Source organism: Danio rerio, chromosome 2 (genome assembly GCF_049306965.1).
Source record: "Danio rerio strain Tuebingen ecotype United States chromosome 2, GRCz12tu, whole genome shotgun sequence".
Lineage (NCBI taxonomy): Eukaryota > Metazoa > Chordata > Actinopteri > Cypriniformes > Danionidae > Danio > Danio rerio.
The window spans coordinates 59,539,608-59,562,500 of NC_133177.1; the positions used below are offsets into that span (position 1 = coordinate 59,539,608).

General features: G+C 38.1%; 1 protein-coding gene across 2 annotated transcripts in view; it reads left to right on the plus strand.

Moving 5' to 3' along the window:
- Positions 1-22,893, plus strand: part of upf1 (UPF1 RNA helicase and ATPase) — a 66,793-nt gene that overhangs the window by 39,398 nt on the left and 4,502 nt on the right. For both annotated transcript variants that reach the window (XM_005163640.6, NM_213474.1), the window contains 10 exon segments: positions 1,769-1,883; positions 2,584-2,727; positions 4,045-4,258; positions 4,699-4,816; positions 9,378-9,534; positions 11,314-11,456; positions 11,888-12,062; positions 14,746-14,827; positions 18,959-19,120; positions 22,380-22,603. In XM_005163640.6, coding sequence (XP_005163697.1) covers positions 1,769-1,883; positions 2,584-2,727; positions 4,045-4,258; positions 4,699-4,816; positions 9,378-9,534; positions 11,314-11,456; positions 11,888-12,062; positions 14,746-14,827; positions 18,959-19,120; positions 22,380-22,603 — 1,534 coding nt within the window.

Genomic DNA, 22,893 nt, shown 5'->3' on the forward strand with positions numbered 1-22,893 from the left:
CGTCAAATCCGCTTCATTCACGCGTCAAATCCGCTTCATTCACGCGTCAAATCCGCTTCATTCATGTGTCAAATCCGCTTCATTCGCGCGTCAAATCCGCTTCATTCGCGCGTCAAATCCGCTTCATTCACGCGTCAAATCCGCTTCATTCATGTGTCAAATCCGCTTCATTCGCGCGTCAAATCCTCTTCATTCGCGCGTCAAATCCTCTTCATTCGCGCGTCAAATCCGCTTCATTCGCGCGTCAAATCCGATTCTTTCGCGCGTCAAATCCGCTTCATTCGTGCGTCAAATCCGCTTCATTCGCGCGTCAAATCCGCTTCATTCATGCGTCAAATCCGCTTCGTTCACGCGTCAAATCCGCTTCGTTCACGCGTCAAATCCGCTTCATTCGCGCGTCAAATCCGCTTCATTCGCGCGTCAAATCCGTTTCATTCGCGCGTCAAATCCGCTTCATTCACGCGTCAAATCCGCTTCATTCACGCGTAAAATCCGTTTCATTCGCGCGTCAAATCCGTTTCATTTGCGCGTCAAATCCGTTTCATTTGCGCGTCAAATCCGCTTCATTCGCGCGTCAAATCCGTTTCATTCGCCTGTCAAATCCGTTTCATTCGCGCGTCAAATCCGCTTCATTCGCGCGTCAAATCCGCTTCATTCACGCGTCAAATCCGCTTCATTCACGCGTCAGATCCGCTTCATTCATGTGTCAAATCCGCTTCATTCGCGCGTCAAATCCGCTTCATTCACGCGTCAAATCCGCTTCATTCATGTGTCAAATCCGCTTCTTTCGCGCGTCAAATCCTCTTCATTCGCGCGTCAAATCCGCTTCATTCGCGCGTCAAATCCGATTCTTTCGCGCGTCAAATCCGCTTCATTCGCGCGTCAAATCCGCTTCATTCGCGCGTCAAATCCGCTTCATTCATGCGTCAAATCCGCTTCGTTCACGCGTCAAATCCGCTTCGTTCACGCGTCAAATCCGCTTCATTCACGCGTCAAATCCGCTTCATTCGCCTGTCAAATTCACTTGTGAACAGACTAGCTTTGTTGCTAAGTGGCTAACATGGATTTTTTTGAGAAAATAACTGTTTATGTGCTTTTATTAAAGCTGAAAAACAGCGTCAATAAGTTTAGGGCCGTGTCTGAGTCCACTACATCCTTTCATAGGTGCATCCAGCTCTGAGCTCTTAAACTCCTCCAGAAACTGATCCTGGATGATGGAGGCTTCCAGCGGTGCTTGTGATTGAGCCAACCCCAGTTTGATGCACTGTTGTCTGTGTCGGCTGGGGGATTTTCCTTCAGGACACCCACAACGGCGTACGTCACAATCACGCCCCCACAAGACCAAGCTCCTGATTGGTTAACGCAGCGCGAATGTCCGCTTAAGTTCAGATTTTTGAACTCGAGCAAAACGCGCGTTAAGCATGTCAAACGCGCAAAACGGCCAATTCGTGCCATGCCATTCGCGTGTATCGCGCTATTTGCTCCGCGCAATTCGCATCATTCATGCTGCGTCATTTACGCGTATCGCCTCGCAGGATGTCAATTCGCACATTTGCATTGACTTAACATGTAAATCACTCGCGCTTGACACACATTCTGCGTCTGGTGTGAACGCAGCATAATAGTGTTTTTAGCAGTGTGGGACACATATATGACCGTCAACAGCTCAAATAATGTGTTTGGGTGTTTCGTGACCCTTTAAGATTGATGCATATGTAGCTTGTAAATAAAATCTTCTGAACATTAATGTTGTCTGTTTGATTTGCAGCATGCCAGAGTTGCAGAAGCTTCAGCAGCTGAAGGATGAAACTGGCGAGCTTTCGTCCTCTGATGAGAAACGTTACCGTGCTCTCAAACGAACTGCAGAGAGAGAGCTGCTCATGGTACCTGTCTGATTCACTTTAAAACACTGATAGATGCTAAATGCCAAATGAAGTGTTTTAGATATCTGAAGTTCTTTATTTGTTTTCTTAAAATGGATAGTTCTGGTTCTTGATTCTGATTGGTTGATCTGTGTTCTAAGCTGAAGTACTCTACATACACACACCTGATTGTATTTATTGAATAATAATACACCACCAACATGTAATTACTGTCAAGCTGCTCTCACCGTAAAACATTTTTGATTAGAATATGAAGGGTTAAGTGGCATTAGGCATGATTTTTATATTGAAAACGCTTTGGATGTTTTTAAACAGGCTTTTAATCTAATATTGATTTGAAAAATCATACATAACATGTAATATACATTTTTTTATGCATTTTATTTATATTTATATATTTTTGTATCATCTCTAATCGAAATATGAAGTCGTTCTTATAATGTAATGTGTTTTATGTATATTGATCTTGCCATGAAGCAGCTGTAAGTTGCTGATCTGGCAATAAATAAAACAAACAGGTAATAAAATGATTAATATATTCACTGTAAAGCACAGCTGTTTGGGGTTTATTGGATTAATTTATGCATAAAACATAATATTGTCTTGTTTCGACCCAAGAAATGGTGCCTGTTTTTGTATGGTGCATTTTTCTCCCTGCATCAGCGCACCTCCTGATGTGCATCTTGTTGTTGTTTTTCAGAATGCAGATGTGATCTGCTGCACATGTGTGGGTGCGGGTGACCCTCGTCTGGCTAAAATGCAGTTCCGCTCCATTCTCATCGATGAAAGCACACAGGCCACGGAGCCCGAGTGCATGGTGCCAGTGGTGCTCGGGGCCAAACAGGTATGTGACTGGACACACCCCTCCTCCTGAGGGTTTGTTTGTGTGGTTGTTTAATAATCGGTGAGAAATGTGCACACTGTATTTGTTAGTAAACTGCCTTTGCATAATCAATGATACCAAACTTCTGACCAGTAAAGTATACTTTAAGTTATTTGTTTTCATCTTTTATTAAAAAAAAAAAAGAAAAAAAAAGAAAGCTATTAAAGTAAAAATACAGTAAAAATTGAAAAAATAGTGAAATGTTAGAGGTGAACCTACACTGATCTCACTATTCGGTTACGATTATTATGCCATCAATTGGGTTCATCTAATAGACTGATTTCACAAGAATGCCATTGTTAGAAGCGAAATCGAAGCTGCGGTGGGAAGAAACCCGGAAGTATCGTTGGGAGTTACAAAGGAAACTGGAGTTAATGAACTGATTCTTTTACTATATTAGACTCGTCACGATACTGACTTAAAAGAAAAAACGTCAATTTCCCGCTAACATTTAAGGCACTGTTGATTTCTTTCTTAAAACGCGCTGATTTGACATCGTGTTCATATGCTCAACCGAAATGATTGTGATTAGCCAAGAAGGTCATCAGTTCACCCTCCGCTGTTTACCGAGCACAAATACACAGCGAGCGATCTGCTTAATGACTAGGCTGATCTTCACGACTGCTTAGCGCAAACACAGACACCAGAGTAGGACCAAAGGACCAGAGTGCGAAGCAGCCGTGAAGATCAGTCTCCATTTTCTTGTTGGCTTAGTCCCTTTATTAATCCGGGGTCGCCACAGCGGAATGAACCGCCAACTTATCCAGCAAGTTTATACGAAGCATACGCCCTTCCAGCCGCAACCCATCTCTGGGATACATCCACACACACACTCATACACTACGAACAATTTAGCCTGCCCAATTCACCTGTACCACATCTCTTTGGACTGTGGCGGAAACCGGAGCACCCGGAGGAAACCCACGCGAACTCAGGGAGAACATGCAAACTCCACACAGAAACGCCAACTGAGCCGAGGCTCGAACCAGAGACCCAGCGACCTTTTGCTGTGAGGCGACAGCACTACCTACTGCGCCACTGCTTTGCCTATTATTTTCTTTTTACTTTACATTTTTTCATATTCAACTTTTTTTGACTGGTGCTTATAAAAACAAAACTTAACAAATTGCATTGTTATAAGAAATCATTGTTATCAGTTCATTGTATGATATTCAAATATTGTAATTGTGTTTTAAAATAAGCATGTTGTAGATCTTAAATAATCAGAATCTGTAAGTTTTCTGTGTAGTAACGGTGCTTTGCTTTTGTCTTCGGCAGCTGATTCTGGTGGGTGACCACTGTCAGCTGGGCCCTGTGGTCATGTGTAAGAAAGCGGCGAAAGCAGGCCTTTCTCAGTCTCTGTTCGAGAGGCTGGTGGTGCTGGGCATCAGACCCATCCGTCTGCAGGTGCAGTATCGCATGCACCCGGCACTCAGTGCTTTCCCATCAAACATCTTCTATGAGGGATCTCTGCAGAACGGGGTCACTGCCGGTATGGGACATTTCTGCTTGCATTGTCCTTCACAGATGCATGCATTTAGTTCAATGGCATTTATTTAGCTAATTAAGCAGTTAGCCTTAAGAAATATTTTTTACAAATCATAATTATTAAAAACCTTTGAGTAACAGTAGTGTATTGGAAATATCTTCGTTTGACTTTGACTTTTTTGTTTTATTAATGCATATGATTGTCTTTTTTTAATATCCATTTGATCAATATTTCTATTTTATTTAATTATTATCATAAATCTGATGTAATTAAGGACTGCTAACAATATAATATGCAAATAAAAGCAGTTTTGGCAAGCAGACGAGTAGAAGATAAGACTTCAGAAGTATTTAAAAAAACTGCAAGCCTTTGCGCAGTTGTAGTGTATAGACAGAAAGCCTTTGTTTATTATAGCACGCTGATGATGTTTTGTCGTTCTCCAGCTGATCGCCTTAAGAAAGGCTTTGACTTCCAGTGGCCTCAGCCTGATAAGCCCATGTTTTTCTACGTGACCCAGGGCCAGGAGGAGATCGCCAGCTCCGGCACCTCATATCTCAACAGGTAGAGCTCAATATGATATCCCAGTCAAAACACAACATCTGACATATGTTACACACAAATTAGCTGAATTGTGCTGTATTTTATTTTATTTTTTGAAATGACAAGGCTCATTCAGATAGACTATAAATCAGAATGGATGTAATCACGGGTCAGATTTGATGAAGAAGTTACAACGCATATGAGATACATATTGCACATATCTGACAGAAATGACACCACATACACTTAATAAACAAATACACTTCATTAAACATGTGCGCGTAGACATAACTGCAGGTTAACTATGTTTATATATTATAACTTTGAAGGCTATTAGTTAGTAGTTAATTAGTTAAAGTACCTGTTACATGTTTAAAGGGTCACGAAACACCAAAACACATGTGTTTGAGCTGTTGACAGTCGTATATGTGTCCCACACTGCTAAAAACACTATTAGGACACCTATATTTTACTAAAAAGTGTAAATTGGTTGTTTTTGCGTTATTTCAAGCAAATTCGTATTTCCGGTTTGAAACTAATTTTTGAAGCTGCGTCACGGTCATGACATAATAGCGTGTATTCTAGCGTGCAGACTGGGCGACTGTGCCAGAGTGTCTTATTACATCTTACAGTGTGCTGCATTAATGCATGAGTAAAGCTTGCTTCAAACCAATCAGCGCGCTCTATTGTGCAACTTCATTAATATTCATTACTGTGTTTACACGACAGAGACGCCACGTTGTGTTGGCAAAACAAGCGTGAAGTGTTGCTTTTATAGTTTGCTGCAGTTCAGTTTTGTTTTCATTTTCTCTCTGTGAGAGCTCAGACTCACGTGTGGATTAACAGTGTACACGACGCTCGACAACAATAACTTACGTGTCTAAGGAGGATTATTGTTTACCTGAGAGCTGTTCTCATCTGCAAACGCTGAGATCCAGATTCGCTTGTAGTCTCCTCTTTATAAAGACGCGGCTCTAGTTGCTGGTGATTGTCCTGACTCTACAGATTTGGTAAGTGAGCGACCAGTGCTCTTTGTTTTATTCAGTTTGTTTGTATCGAACAAACTATCGCACCGAGTGTAAACATGTTAGAACTACAACCAAACTTTAAACCTCGTGTAGGGTTTTCACCGCATTTTGTGATCGGAATAACCCGGAATAACACACGCGGCTTTCTGATACTACCTGCCGTGTGCATCTAAGTTTCCGGGAAATGCAGAGTTTTTTTTTCTCCCATTCACCGTGCGGTATCAAACATTGCATGAAAAATACACGCTTAGAGCAGTTCCTCGAATCAAATATCTCGTTTGTCGCGAGGGACATGAATGAATTCCCTGAATGAAAGAGCCAAACTGCAGTTAAAGTCCACCATTTAATAATTTGGCAAATAATTCGACTACAGATGTCCATGTAAACACAGTCTCTTAGTCCGCTGTGGTTGTGTATTTTGACTCTGAAACTCAGCGCGCCCAAATAGACACTCCCACACCAAGCCTCTTTTCTTCCTCCGACACCCCCCCCTAAACAGAGCTTGACACGCCCACTTTTCTGACGTTTTCCAAAGTCAAGGTGTGAAAACACCCTGCTGAAACAAGGGGATTTCATGGCCCTTTAAGATGTTGAATTGGGATGCTGTAGCATTTAGGTGAGACAGGTGTAATGTGTGCGACAGATCAAGGATGAGGCAAGAATCAAATCTCTTATTTAAGCTTGTTACTCAATGGTTGAAACAATATGTCACAATAATAAATGGGGAAAAAAAAACATTTATAATTATTATCTTTAAACAAAAACAACAAGTGTAAGCCAAATCAAAGAAATTAACAAAACAAAACAAGCCTTAAATCTAAAGTCTAAACTAGGCGTCAAAAAGAATCACAAATAAAAACAGAGATCTTCAGTGTATACGACACCCGAACGTAACTAATTATGTTCAAACTACAAAACTCAAAGTACTCAGGTGGCAAAACACTTGAACTAATCTAACACAACATCAATCTAAACTTAAACAAACCGGATAAGTCTGTCAAAGCTTAGTTTAGAATCCCACACCAAAACAAATGTCAAACTTCTCCATCAGAGAAGAGACCTTTTATTAACAATTATAGTTTAAACAAATGGCAAGAGGAGTGGGATACTCTGGAAAACAATAATTTACACGAAATCCAGCCTGAAATTTCACACAGAGGTATAAGACATTTGAAGAAACGAGCTGATCAAGTATTTTTTTTACCAGATGTTGAATTGGACATACAAGATTAACACACAACTTTTTACTCAAAGATGAAGACCCTATCCAATGTTTGCACTGTAAAACCCCATGGACCGTAAAACACATTTTACTGGACTGCCCTGCTTTTAATGACTCCAGAAAGACTTTTTATGATGAGAACTCTCTTAGGGACATTTTTAACAAAGTGACACCAGAAAAAGTATTAGAATTTTTAACATGTATTAACCAGAAAAATCTTATTTAAACTGAATATTCAATTATTTATTTTTTACTGTGATTGTTTGTTAATTACTGAAATGCTCTTGCCATGAAAATAGCCTTAGCAGCTGACATGGCAATAAATAAATTAATGAATCACACACCAACCATCATGTTGTTACTTAAAGCCAACGAAGTTCAACAAGCAAGCTTGAGTTACCACAGTAAACTGAGATAATAAATCACTGAACAGACGAAGCATAGCACAATTAGTACGCCGAGGCAGAGCGCACACCATACACTGGTCTGTCGGGGGTTTAAATCCTTACGGCGTGTCCGGGGATTGGTGGAACAGACCCCGTCATAATGATGATGGACAGAAAAGTAAACCAATAAGAAACGTAAGGGCTGAGCAAATGGAGAGGAGGGTGGAAAAAAAATAGACAAAGAAAACATCAAACGTAACGGTAACTAAAAAAGTTCTGGTAACTAATAACCTTTGCTTTTCTGAATTTGATTGCAATGCAAAAATGTTCACCTTTAGTAAAGCCGTTCTGAAACAATAGTTTTAGTGAAAATCGCTATACAAATAAACTTAAATTGATTTGAAATGAGCTAAATAGTGTTTTTTTGTATTATTTTTTATGGCAAGGCTCATTCTGATAGGCTGTAAATTAGAATGAATGTAATCACTATTCAGGTTTAATAAACAAGTTGCAACACAGCAGATTTGAAGAATGTTATGAACTAAAATGAAGCATTTTAAATATGATTTCCCATTTAGATACCTTTAAAATGTCACACAAAGCAATTATTTATTTTGGCTTTAAAATGTACTATTATTTTATATATTATTGAACAACACATAGTTAACATTTTAATTTGCACATAACATAGCTATACTTACAATATTGTAATATACAGTTGAAGTCAGAATTATTAGCCTCCCTTTTCATTTTTTCTTCTTTATTAAATATTTCCCAAATGATGTTTAACAGAGCAAGGAAGTTTTCACAGTATGTCTGATAATATTTTTTCTTCTGGAGAAAGTCTTAATTGTTTTATTTTGGCTTGAACTAAACCAGTTTTTAATTTTTTATGAACCATTTTAAGGACAATATTATTAGCCCCTTTAAGCTTTTTTTTTTTATAGTCTACAAGTCCACAGAACAAACCATCGTTATACAATAACTTGCCTAATTACCCTAACCTGCCTAGTTACCCTAATTAACCTAGTTAAGCCTTTAAATGTCACTTTAAGCTGTATAGAAGTGTCTTGAAAAATATGTAGTGAAATATTATTTACTGTCATCATGGTAAAGATAAAATAAATCACTTATTAGAAATGAATTATTAAAACTATTATGTTTAGAAATGTGGTGAAAACATCTTCTTTCCGTTAGACAGAAATTAGGGAGAGAAAAATAAACAGCGGGCCAATAATTCAGGGGGGCTAATAATTCTGACTTCAACTGTATATGTACATACAATGGTCAAATTTTATATTAATTTATTTTTTATTTCCTTATGTGTGTTTTTGTTCTGTCATTGTCATTCTGTTGCACTGTGGAAACTTCTGTTACAAAAACCCTCTTATAATTTCTTGAATGCTGAACAACATTCGAGCATCGATATCTGCAATGTTCACATCGCAGGATTAGATTATGTGTTAACGATTATAAGATAAAGATTTTATTAGACAATATTTTTTTAATTATTTATAAAATGGTGACCATGTTACGTTATGTTTGATTGCTCCATTTCTTTATCTGAATACTGCTAGACTCTCCAGAAAAAAAATAAATCACTGTTTATTTCAGTTTTTTTTGTGCTTATAATTTTATTCAGACTTGAAAAAAGACAGAAAAAGACTTGATTGCAGTCCATCTAAGTTAACAAAGTCTTTCCAGATAAAGCTATTCCAGTCATCTTGTCATTATATTCATGTATTACAGCAAAATAAAATATTCCAATGTCAGATTTTTCCAATATCGTGCAGCCCTTTCTGGCAATAAAGCTCTGTCTGATTGTGATATTATAAAGCAGATTTGGTTCCAATAGTCGAATATCTGGAATTGTGTGACGACTGAAACTATGAAAATCTTTAAAAATTCACAAGCTTTGTCTGATAAACAATCTTTTCTCTGTGTAGGACTGAGGCTGCTAATGTGGAGAAGATCACCACTCGTCTGCTGAAGGCTGGAGCCAAACCTGACCAGATTGGCATCATCACGCCGTATGAGGGCCAGCGCTCTTACCTGGTGCAGTACATGCAGTTCAGCGGCTCATTGCACACCAAACTCTACCAGGTACAGCATGCAAACAATCACAGTATTAAACCCCAATCTATTATGGATTTAAGTGTAAAATACTTTACTGTGCTTTTCTCTTATTTTCTAACTTAATTAAAAGTTTTGTGTCACTTTTAAAGTACATTCAAATGCATTTTAATTAGGATTTTGTAAGTTATATCTCAATAGGTACTTTGCCTTTCATTTTTTTATTCTTTATTTGCAGCTAAAAATTGTGGTTCTGGCTGCTTATATTTTAAAACTTGCCAAACTTGTTTAATTATTCATTTTAAAGAGTGTAAACAATAGATTTTTATACTAACAAGAAATTAGAATTTTTTTCATGAATGCCACAAGTGACATGTAAAACAAACACATGCATGCATATGTATATACCAGTTCTATTTTCGTGTTTTATTTTAAATTTTGTGTCTTTTTTTTTTGGTCTGTTTTATGGTCTGTTTAGTTATAGTACCATAGTTTAAATAAAATTAAAAAAAATCCCCAATGTAGCTAGCCAACTAGCTGGAAATATCTTAAAGTTATTCAATTCTATTCATTTCAGCTTTATTTGTATAGCGCTTTTACAATGTAGATTGTGTCAAAGCAGCTTCACATAAATGGTCATAGTAATTAAAACAGTGTAGTTCAGTTTTTAGTGTTTAAGTTCAGTTCAGTTTAGCTCAGTTTAGTTTGATTTAAAATCATTACTGAGAGTCCAAACACTGAAGAGCAAATTCATTCATTTTAAATTACAAAATTGTTTGCAAATTTCTAGGAATTACCGCCACAAAATCAGCCAATTTTAATCGGCAAAAAGATTTTTGTGAAAATCTGGGGGGTTCGATAATTGTAATTGTAATAACATTATTAAATACAAACCTTATGATGAATTCAAATTTCTTGATTTCTTGGTATTACGCCCTAAGTCTAGAAGAAAACAACATGGGCATAATAAATAGAAAAACAAATGTGTTGGGGGGGGGTGGATTTCCCAAACAAAACAAAAAATTAAATGCAAAAGATCCCCTTCGGTCGACAACCAAACTCGGACTCTCAGCTGAGAGTAATTAAATATATTTACTATAGAAAAAAGTAGTAAAGTTAAATGAGCAAAGATGCGTTCCAAATCGCATACTTATGCACTATTCTACGCAAAGTAGTGTGTTCACACTAAAAACTCTTTAAAAAAAAATAATAATAAGTGCACTCTAATTACCCTGATGATGCTCTCATTCAGCCGCTAAAATGAAGTGTGTAATGATGGACACTTCACACACTCAACGACCGCAGGTTTGCTTACGTAGCGGAAGGGGTGGAGCTATCGGGTGCACATGTTGGATAACTTCATTTATTTTGGATGGTGAAAGCGAAATTCTCCTACGAGAGTGATTATAGCGCCTCCCGATGGTGAATGCAGTTACACTCACGGCAGGTATTACTTGATAATTTGGTCGTTTATTTCACTGATTTGGCAACCGTCAAACGTTATTATGGAAACGTTTTGAATTTCCGCTTGGTAAAAAACCATTAGGTTGCCATTTGGGATGACACTACATACATATACTATACTGTTGATTGTGTAAGTGCATAAGTACATAGTGTATAGTGTGCCATTTGGGACGCAGCTCATCTTTTCAGGGTGTCCACAGGCCCCTTGACCAGAGGGTTAAGAGAAATCTAGGAGCTCTTGGTGATCATTATTATCATAAATTCATAAAAGTTAAACCTCAAACGATTGTTATTGAATGTATTGTGTTCTTCAAATGAGCTGTTCATCATTGGCGGTATCTGCAGGAGGTGGAGATCGCCAGTGTGGATGCATTTCAAGGCAGAGAGAAGGACTTCATCATCCTGTCCTGTGTCAGAGCTAATGAACACCAGGGCATCGGCTTCCTGAACGACCCGCGCCGTCTCAACGTGGCACTCACCAGAGCCAGGTAACAATAGCACACCCTGAGTGAAGGCTGGTTTAAACTCTACGTTAAGGCAGCACTATATATCCTTTCGCCATCGATATCACAATCTGCAAATCCGTAATAGTCACATTGCAGGATTTACCATGTCGAATCGGGATTATAGTTGATTAGAGCCACAGTTAATAACTTCTTCACCGCTGTTTCATCTTGAGTCTTTGTTGTTACCAATAATAATACAATAGCGTGCACGAGTTGTAAGATAAAATATACAAGCACATGTCATAAGCCAGTGTGATTGTTGAAACTGAAAAACATTATTTGAGGTAGAAGTAAAACTGACTTTCCTATAAGTCCCCATTTAGTGTTTTCATGCTACATAAGCTTTGACCGTCACTTGAAGTGTGTCTATAAATAACTCTTCTGTAATGTCATGCACAAATGTTTGTGTGCAGATATGGGGTGATCATTGTGGGCAACCCTAAAGCTCTGTCCAAACAGCCCCTGTGGAACCACCTGCTGAACTACTACAAGGAGCAGAAGGTGCTGGTGGAGGGTCCTCTCAACAACCTGAGGGAGAGTCTCATGCAGTTCAGCAAACCACGCAAACTGGTCAACACCATCAACCCTGTGAGTAATAGACTGCACAGAGCGATATATCATGGCTGATACATCAGTGCATTCTTAAATATTTATTGGTTTAATTTAAAGCTATCACAGGGTGTCGGTGGGTCTTAAAACCTTTAAGAGTGCTTTCACATCTGTAGATCGATTGTTTTGTTGAGAAACACGGATTAAAATTGGTACAGTGTTGATTTTTGTTCTTGGTGTGGTTTGCTTTCACACAGCAACATTTCTAATCAGACCAAAAATATTAAAACAAGTCACGTGTGACTCTCTTCACATGGTTTCCGCTATTTTCTTTCTTCCGTGGCGGGGCACCACACTAAAAGTCATCCCGCCACGGCTACATTTCAGCTTCTTATTCAAAATATTTGGTCGTTTTTTAAATAGCGTGTTAAAATCGCACCGAAAACGTATGAAAAGGTAAGTTAATAACAGCGCAAACTTTTCTGTGACAGTAGTAGTGCTGTGCGCTCTGTTTAACCCTTTAAGATGACGTGCAGACTGACTGACTGACAGGTGCGTGATGCGTGAGGTGAGCAAACACGGCGTAGCTTTTAGTTATGATAAACACAGTTTCCATAATTTTTCTTTATTTATAGATAAAGGTCTGTGGTTCTGCATATAATGACTTTATCATGCTGGAGTTTATAGCCGTTTCACTTTACTTCAGGACGCATTAATGCCAAGTCTATCGGAGACATTTATAAATATTCCTAGCAAATCTAATAAATGTTGGAGACATACTCAGTACATAAACGCACTGAATCGCACTTCAGCCACGTTTATTTGAGGGCGCGCCTAAAAATCAGCACTTGAGCAGCGTATATTTGAGGGCGCGCGATAAGTTTTGTGCACGAACAGAGGAAATCGGTGCTGAAGCAGAGATTGACATGCTTGTAGGCTATTACATGAATGCGATCTCGACTTAATACTGCGCACATGACATTTGTCAATGAAATAACAGCACATGTAGTGGTAGATCTGTGTAAAATGGCCAACAAAGTCTGCCGCCACAGCTGGAAAAATCCAAGAGGAAACACTGCCTCACATTGTTCATAGTTTGATTTATTCTTCGGGATTTCGTCATGTCGTTATTTTAATCTATGACGATGGGAAATGACACATTATAAGCAAAAAAAAAAGTGCACTTTAATTTTTAATAGTCAAAATTCACCTCATTCACAGTCTTGGACCGATCGATTTGGCGATGAGCAGCCACAAAGCCAAAAAGAAGAGCAGATTTACCCTGTGCCCCATAGTTTTTTACTGAGCCAGTCTCGGTTTCGCTTTCTTGCTTGCACTTGCCCCTCGTCTATATCTGAAATAACAAACTTCTTGAGCTGATGATAATAACATGCGCTTGATTGTTGACGTGCTTTTAAAACCCGATCCTGTCGGAATCTGACAAACTAGAGAGTGACACATTCAGAAAGACAAACGCGAGAGTGAAGCGCGAACAAAGGAGAAGCCCGACAAAACTCAGGAGCAAATTATTTCAGCAACCTGAACTGCCATGTTTATCATCGCCTTTTGGACTATTATGAACTGGGAATGACAGAATGACTCTCTAACAGAGGCTACATGTGCTACTGAAGATTTTATACACAGATGAGAGGTTTGCGCTGACTGTGGGCTATATTGCATGATGTTTTTGAACCTAAATACGCACTAAATGTCTGCTGTGTGTAGTTCTTTGATTGGTAACATATCGGAGACTGTAAGGTGCTGTATGTGTTCAAATATGTTGCATTTATTTATTTAATATAATTACAGACATTACAGTAGGCTTTTCGCATTGATCTGCAGTTATAATCAAACCATGTTCATAGAAAAGTTAGTAATAAACATTTATAAACAAGTATTTATGTGTGCAAAGCGTCTGTTTTGTGAGAAGGGCTTCTCATATGATATGTAAGCGAGCCGTACAGCTTTACTGTAGACATTTATTCGAGCGAGAATGACGTCGACTGAATCTCTGTCTTGCATCACGCCCACCAAAAGGGTACCCTTGGTAGTGGAAACGCAAGCCTGATAAAGGTGACCCGTACCGACCCGAACCGTATCGTACTGTACCACTCATTGGAAATGAGCCATAACGTGGCAAACACATCGTTCCCAAACAAATCGTCACCTTCAAATTATCAGGTTCTATCTGACATTTTTGTCCAAATTGAGTTATTGGCATATTCTTATTAAATGACAACTTATTTACTTTATGTGATGTTTTTTTATATTTATATTTATAAATATAAATTTATATAAAATTATATTTTTATAATTATATTTTAAGACTTTTTATTTAAAAAATAAAAAACGTTTTATCTACAAAATTGAACTCTAGCCTGCATTTTAAATGCACACACAAGGACCAATCAGGATCAGCTTTCTTTGTCATTTTGCCGGACTGCAACATTGACAGCAGGAAAGACCAAAAACACAAAAAAAAACACAAAATCATTAAAGTCAACTAAATAATGCTGCACCACGCAAAATTAAGAAGAAACCTAAAACTGAAAAGATGTGTGTAAATGTGATGATTTGGAAGCTTTTTTTTTACATTGAGATGAAATGTTAAACTTGACATTGTTGAAAGAATTTTAATATAATGTGAAATATTTATTTGTGTGTGTGCATATATACATAAAAGGCCATAAAGTCCATCTGACAGTGTAAATGTTTGTTTCAGGGAGCCCGCTTCATGAGTACCGCCATGTATGATGCAAGGGAGGCCATGATTCCTGGATCTGTGTATGATCGCAGCAGCACTGGTGAGAATGTCATATTAAAGTTTTCTTAGCAGTGGACAATTAGGAGAATGATCATGTTGCCTTGGTTCATTTTATCTGCTAGCTCAGTGATCCTCAACCACCGGTCTGTGGGTTAATTGGTACCGGGCTGTGGGTTAATTGGTACCGGGCTGCACAATAAATCAATAATTATTTCCGTTTTATTTATTTTCTGAGTCTAAACAATGTTTTATTTTAAAAGTCTTTTATTTTGAAAAATGACAGTATTCTCACGGTTACATCTTGGTCACTTGAGCACCCAAATTGAACCCACAAACAGCAAAATGTGTAAGAAACAGTCAGTGGAAAGTTTCTTTGCTAAGGGAAAAAGGCCCAGTGAAGGACCCGTAAACTGCCAAGGAATGGATCCACAACCCACTTGTCAACAAATCCAGCATGTCTCTGCAAGAAGGTCAACTGATGGAGGTCGCAAATGACGGCAGCCTTTTAGGCACCATTCGCAGATCGCATATTTCTGGAGTTTGCACAAGTTTTCAATGCGTGACTCGCTCACGCCAATGAAAGTAAAACAACATAGCCAGGGTGATGTGAATAAAGTTATAAAGTACACTGTTGGCTTTTAAGATTTACCCGATGTGTCCTCGAGAGTCTGTTTTCCATATCAAACTTGCAAAGTCTGAACTTACAAGGGGAGGATACAGGACTGAACTGTGTGTAACGTTAGGCTACTTAATATTAAGGAAAATGCCCAATCAGAAAGTCGGCAGCCCTGCCTCCGTTTTCAGATGTCTTTGTTTTCCCCCATCCACACTGAGACGGAGCTGCAGCGTTTTAGAATGAAAACGGCCTCTTCAGCGTCTCCAAAATGCTTCTTTTTCGGCACTCGAAAACTCCGGCGTAGTGTGGACGGATGGCGGAACCATAGCAAAACTTATGCAATGAATGATTTGAAATGAACACCATGAACCGTAATTGGTGCTAAACCTGTTGCACACAAACTTCTACATGAGTTCTGTTTAATCTGTACAACCAACATTTTATCTATTAAAAGAAACTTTGATAGAAGCTAAACTCTATTTACCAATTCGTAATTATCTTTCTTACAATAACATTTGTTTATATCAAATCAAATTTCTTTCATTGTCTCATCAACAGCAGCACGTGTACTGTAATGAGTGAAAAGCTTAACTCCAGACAGTGCAAATTACAACAACACTCTAAAACAAAACGATATACTGTTAGCGATGTTGACAATAAATATGTGAAAGACAATAAATTTACACATTACGCTTATGTAGGCACAGATAGACAAGTACAAAGTCAAAAAGGTGTACACTGTCTGACTGTTGGTGGAAAATTATTGTGGGCAATACTGTTATGGCGGCTTGAGAAAACTGACCCGAGAACAAAGTCCCATTGACTTAACATTGGACCAAGCTTTATGACCTCATAACTTTCCACCAGACTGTCATACAGACTTAAGGTTATGCTCAAATAACTCAGACTACCAATCTGCCAATCACTGATGACCTTTCAACTTACTAGCCACACCCTAGCAACCACTTACAACATCTTAGCAACCGTCCCATAGACTTCCGATGTAAAAACTGCCATTGACTTTACATTGGACAAACTAACAACATACCAATCCATACTAGTAATATATGAATTCATACTAGAAACATACAACATACTAATTCATACTAACAATATATCAATCCATACTAGAAACGTACAACATACCAATCCATACTAGAAACGTACAACATACTAGAAACCTACAACATACCAATCCATACTAGAAACCTACAACATACCAATACATACTAGAAACTTACAACATACCAATCCATACTAGAAACCTACAACATACCAATCCATACTAGAAACGTACAACATACCAATCCATACTAGAAACATACAACATTCTAGAAACGAACAACATACCAATCCATACTAGAAACGTACAACATACTAGAAACGTACAACATACCAATCCATACTAGAAACCTACAACATACCAATCCATACTAGAAACATACAACACACCAATCCATACTAGAAACATACAACATACCAATCCATAATAGAAACCTCAACATACCAATCCATACTAAAAACGTACAACATACCAATCCATACTAGAAACCTACAACATACCAATCCATACTAGAAACATACAACACACCAATCCATACTAGAAACATACAACATACCAATCCATAATAGAAACCTCAACATACCAATCCATACTAAAAACGTACAACATACCAATACATACTAGAAACGTACAACATACTAGAAACCTACAACATACCAATCCATACTAGAAACATACAACACACCAATCCATACTAGAAACATACAACATACCAATCCATAATAGAAACCTCAACATACCAATCCATACTAAAAACGTACAACATACCAATACATACTAGAAACCTCAACACACCAATCCATACTAGAAACGTACAACATACCAATCCATACTAGAAACGTACAACATACTAGAAACCTACAACATACCAATCCATAATAGAAACCTCAACATACCAATCCATACTAAAAACGTACAACATACCAATACATACTAGAAACCTCAACACACCAATCCATACTAGAAACGTACAACATACCAATACATACTAGAAACGTACAACATACTAGAAACCTACAACATACCAATCCATACTAGAAACATACAACACACCAATCCATACTAGAAACATACAACATACCAATCCATAATAGAAACCTCAACATACCAATCCATACTAAAAACGTACAACATACCAATACATACTAGAAACCTCAACACACCAATCCATACTAGAAACGTACAACATACCAATCTATACTAGAAACGTACAACATACTAGAAACCTACAACATACCAATCCATACTAGAAACATACAACATACTAATTCATACTAACAATATATCAATCCATACTAAAAACGTACAACATACCAATACATACTAGAAACCTCAACACACCAATCCATACTAGAAACGTACAACATACCAATCTATACTAGAAACGTACAACATACTAGAAACCTACAACATACCAATCCATACTAGAAACATACAACATACTAATTCATACTAACAATATATCAATCTATACTAGAAACGTACAACATACCAATCCATACTAGAAACATACAACATTCTAGAAACGAACAACATACCAATCCATACTAGAAACGTACAACATACTAGAAACGTACAACATACCAATCCATACTAGAAACATACAACACACCAATCCATACTAGAAACCTACAACATACCAATCCATACTAGAAACATACAACACACCAATCCATACTAGAAACATACAACACACCAATCCATACTAGAAACATACAACATACCAATCCATAATAGAAACCTCAACATACCAATCCATACTAAAAACGTACAACATACTAGAAACCTACAACATACCAATTCATACTAGAAACATACAACACACCAATCCATACTAGAAACATACAACATACCAATCCATAATAGAAACCTCAACATACCAATCCATACTAAAAACGTACAACATACCAATCCATAATAGAAACCTCAACATACCAATCCATACTAGAAACGTACAACATACCAATACATACTAGAAACGTACAACATACCAATCCATACTAGAAACCTACAACATACCAATCCATACTAGAAACGTACAACATACCAAAACATACTAGAAACGTACAACATACCTATCCATACTAAAAACCTACAACATACCAAAACATACTAATCTATACTAGAAACATATATGCTATATGTGGTCATCTCTCTATGCCAAATGTTTCAAACTTCTTAACTACTTCAGTTATTTAATCGTTTAAACTACTTCAAACTTTCAGACGAGGCTTTCTCAAGCCACCATAAAGTTTAATTTAATTTAAAGTTTCATTTAATCTTATTGTCAATTCAAGTATACCAAATTGTCTTTTTCTATCTCATTTTCCCACAATATTCTTACTATGTCAAACTATGGGAGCCATAAATATCAAAAACACTTGCAAACTTCTAACCAAATCAATCTAATGTTGTTCCTTTTCATAATGAACTTGAGCTTGACTAAAATTGTGAGGAGTAAAAAATTAAGCATACATTTTTTCCTTTTGCAGGACGTCCATCTAATATGTACTTCCAGACTCATGATCAGGTGGGCATGATCGGGACGGGGCCGAATCCGATGGGCTCTTTGAACATCCCCATCCCATTCAATCTGGTCATGCCGCCGATGCCTCCGCCTGGGTACCTGGGACAGGTGAACGGACCTGCTGCAGGTGAGAGAAAACCACGAAACACCAAATTACAGCCGTCTCTTGAGCAAATAACAGTTCACATCATAATAGTGTAGAAAAGGCCTTTGCAACAGACTGGAAAAATTCTGTGGATGAAGCAGAACAATTCAGCAGCAGATTCAAAACAATAATTTATCTCTATCTTGCTTTTTACTCTTTAACCAAAGCTGCAACCTTTTTTCTGTGCTTAAAAACAAGACTTTAAAGGCCACAACATTTATTTTTCTCATGCATTAGTTAGTTTGGAGTTTTAGACTGGTGGAAATAAACATAAAAAATGTAGTTTTGTGATTTTTTTTTTTTTTGAAAAATTAAATTACATTTAAGAGAGTAAATGACAGTTTTTCAGTGTTGGGCTTGGTGCAAACATGTCATCATTTTTCTCTAAGAATACTGTATCGTGCTCTAACATACAATACCTGACAAAAGTCTTGTCGTCGATCCCAGTTGTAAGAGCAACAAATAATAACTTGACTTCTAGTTGATCGTTTAGAAAAGTGGCAGAAGGTGGATTTTTTTTCCCCCATGAATCATCTGTTGATCTGCATCCCAATCATCACAAATACTGCAGAAAACCTACTGGAACCAGCATGGATGCAAGAGTTTAACAGAAATCAGTCAAGTTTGGTGAAGGAAAAATCATGGTTTGGGGTTACATTTAGTATGGAGAGATCTGCAGAGTGGATGATCAACATCAACAGCCTGAGATATCAAGACATTTGAGCTGCTCAATACATTACAAACCACAGGAGAGGGACAATTTTCCAGCAGGATAGCGCTCCTTCTCATACTTCAGCCTCCACATCAAAGCTCCTAAAAGCAAAGAAGGTCAAGCTGATCCAGGATTGGCCAGCCCAGTCACCAGACATGAACATTATTGAGCATGTCTGGGGTAAGATGGAGGCGTTGAAGATGAACACGAAGAGTCTTGATGAACTCTGGGAGTCCTGCAGGAACGCTTTCTCTGCCGTTCCAGATGACTTTATTAATCAGTGATTTGAGTCAGTGCAGAGATGTATGGATGCAGTCCTCCAAGCTCATGATGGAGTCAGACACAATATTCATTCTGTCTCCACTGCAGCAGGACTTTATATTCTATACTGGACATTATTTCTGTTCAGTGATGAGACTTTAGTCTAAGCAGAGTCAGACCTTACTGTCCTGATGAAATCAGTCAAAATCAAGACATGATCATATTTTATTCCGCTCAAATAAGCGTCATCTAGAGCAGAGGTTCTCAAAGTGGGGGTCGGGACCCCCCGAGGGGTCGCGGGACAATGAAGGGGGGTTGCCTGGTGATTTTCAAAAATCAATTAATTTTTATTAAACCTTAAGACTTACTGTACTTTATCAATAACCTACAGATGAGAAAAAATAGTCGTTTATAGTTACTATAAACTATATAGTTACTATAGTAGCTTATAGTTACTTGTTCTATTGGATTTCCACTTCTCGAGTAATTACATTATATACTAAAGACACAGCAATACAGTCAGATGCAGCAGATTGATTTTATTACACCAGGTTAAACTTTCTAGCCCATTTACAGCACTGACATACATAAAAAAAAACAAAGAATAGACTTGGGTCTATTGGTGTGTGTGCATCATTGCATACAAGATTTCTATATTTATAACCACCACCTCAGAGAATATTGGGGGTCGCGAGTCACTGGCATTGTCATTTTGGGGGTCGCGGGCTGAAAAGTTTGGGAACCCCTGATCTAGAGGCCTTTCATATAAGACACTTCTGATACCAAATGATCAACTAGAAGTCAAGTTATGATTTGTTGTTCCTAAAACTTGGATAGATGACAAGACTTTTCCAAGGTAGCATACTAACCTATAGACCTTTTTCTTAGAACGTAAAATTACCCATTATGCTTTGCGTGTATGGGCAAGGAGAATGCTATGAACTTCCGGTCGGCAGCTGATGCGTGTGAACAGTCACATTTGGACAGCTTTGCAACGATAGTTTAAATCTATTTTACCTGCTTTTATCCTCTGAACTAATCCTGTTGTCCATCAGCAGCATCTCCTGGACTGATCATTTAAAGAAATGCGATCTAATAGGATGGAAAACAGCTGCTGTGAGGCGTTTTTCTCTCATTGTCAGACGGCATCTTCTGCAGTTTAAATGAAGCCTCGTCAAAAGTCAACATTTTCTCTTTATTTCAAATATATAATCAGCCCAAACAAATGTTATTCACCAAAATGTTTGACACACACACGTAGCCTGTACTGTGCCACTGACACACTGATTTAATAACGCTGACAAAGTGAAAATAAAGTGAAATGACAGAAAAACACAAACCGTGGTGAATACAACACACAAAATGAAACATAAACGGCTCCTGATTAGTATGAACAGTAAATCAGCCAGCAGAGTGTTATTAACAGACTTTTATTGATCATTTTTGTAAATTGCATGACTTGCATAACGTTACCGGTTAAGTTTTATGCCAGTAATCTGGTTTGCTCTATAATGCAGTGAAGTATTGCGTGCGTGTGTGCTTCTGTATTTCTGACGGCAGACACGTGAACTAGGAGAACGTTTTTCTCTAGCGTGTGAACCACATCTGACAGAAAAATGGCTTTAATACACACTTTTCAAAGTTGTGTGTCACAAAAACACTCTGTAATCCACTCAAAACGCTTTTGAAACCCATTTTCAGAGTGCAGATTACCAGTTGTGATCGATGCAAACGGAAGTTTTTAGCATTCTGCCGGAAGACGCTGGTCGCTTGCCGCCATCCATGCAGCAGCCAAGAAAAGGGTCTATACAATAACCTATACCACAGGTGTCAAACTCGGTTCCAAAAGGGCCGCAGCTCTGCACAGTTTAGTTCCAACCCTAATTAAACACACCTGATCAAACTAATTGAGTCCTTCAGGCTTGTTTGAAGTGTGTTGGAGCAGGGTTGGAACTAATCTGTGCAGGGCTTCGGCCCTCCAGGAATTGAGTTTGACGCCCCTGACCTATACTATACTATACTGTACATTAACAAATATGATTTGATAACATTTGATGAAATACGTCTGTACATGTAAATATGTCATTTGCCACACTTGTATAAGTGCTTGAAAAAGGCTTTATTTTGACCTTGGAAAAGGTGTAAAAACTCTGTATAAAAATACAGAAGATGACAGAAACACATCAAAGAACTTCCTTCTGATTTATAGACTGTATTTGTGTCTCAGTGATCACAGTGGATTTAATTTCTTCGTCTTGTGGTTTACAGGTCGTGGTGCTCCTAAAGGTAAGACCGGGGGTCGTGGAGGTCGACAGAGGAACCGTGGCACTGGGAATCATGGCAGCGGGCAGCCGAACATGCCCAACAGTCAGGCCAGCCAGGACCTGGTGTCTCAGCCCTTCTCTCAGGGTCCGCTGACCCAGGGCTATATCACCATGAGCCAGCCTTCACAGATGAGCCAGCCGGGCCTGTCCCAGCCGGAGCTCTCACAGGTACACACACACACACACTAGGGCTGAACAATATATTGTTTGAGCATCAATATCAGGATGTGTTTCCACAATAGTCACATTGCAGAATTTTATGATTTATTAAAGAGTAGAAGATAAAGATTTTTTTATTATTCATGTAATGATGACCATGCCATTTTACATTTGATTGTTTGATTTCTGTACTTGACTACTGTTAGACTCCCCAGAAAACCATAAAGCACAGTTTATTTCACTTTTATTTTTGATCTGTCATGTTTATTTATGCTTGTAATTTAGTAGGATATTTATCA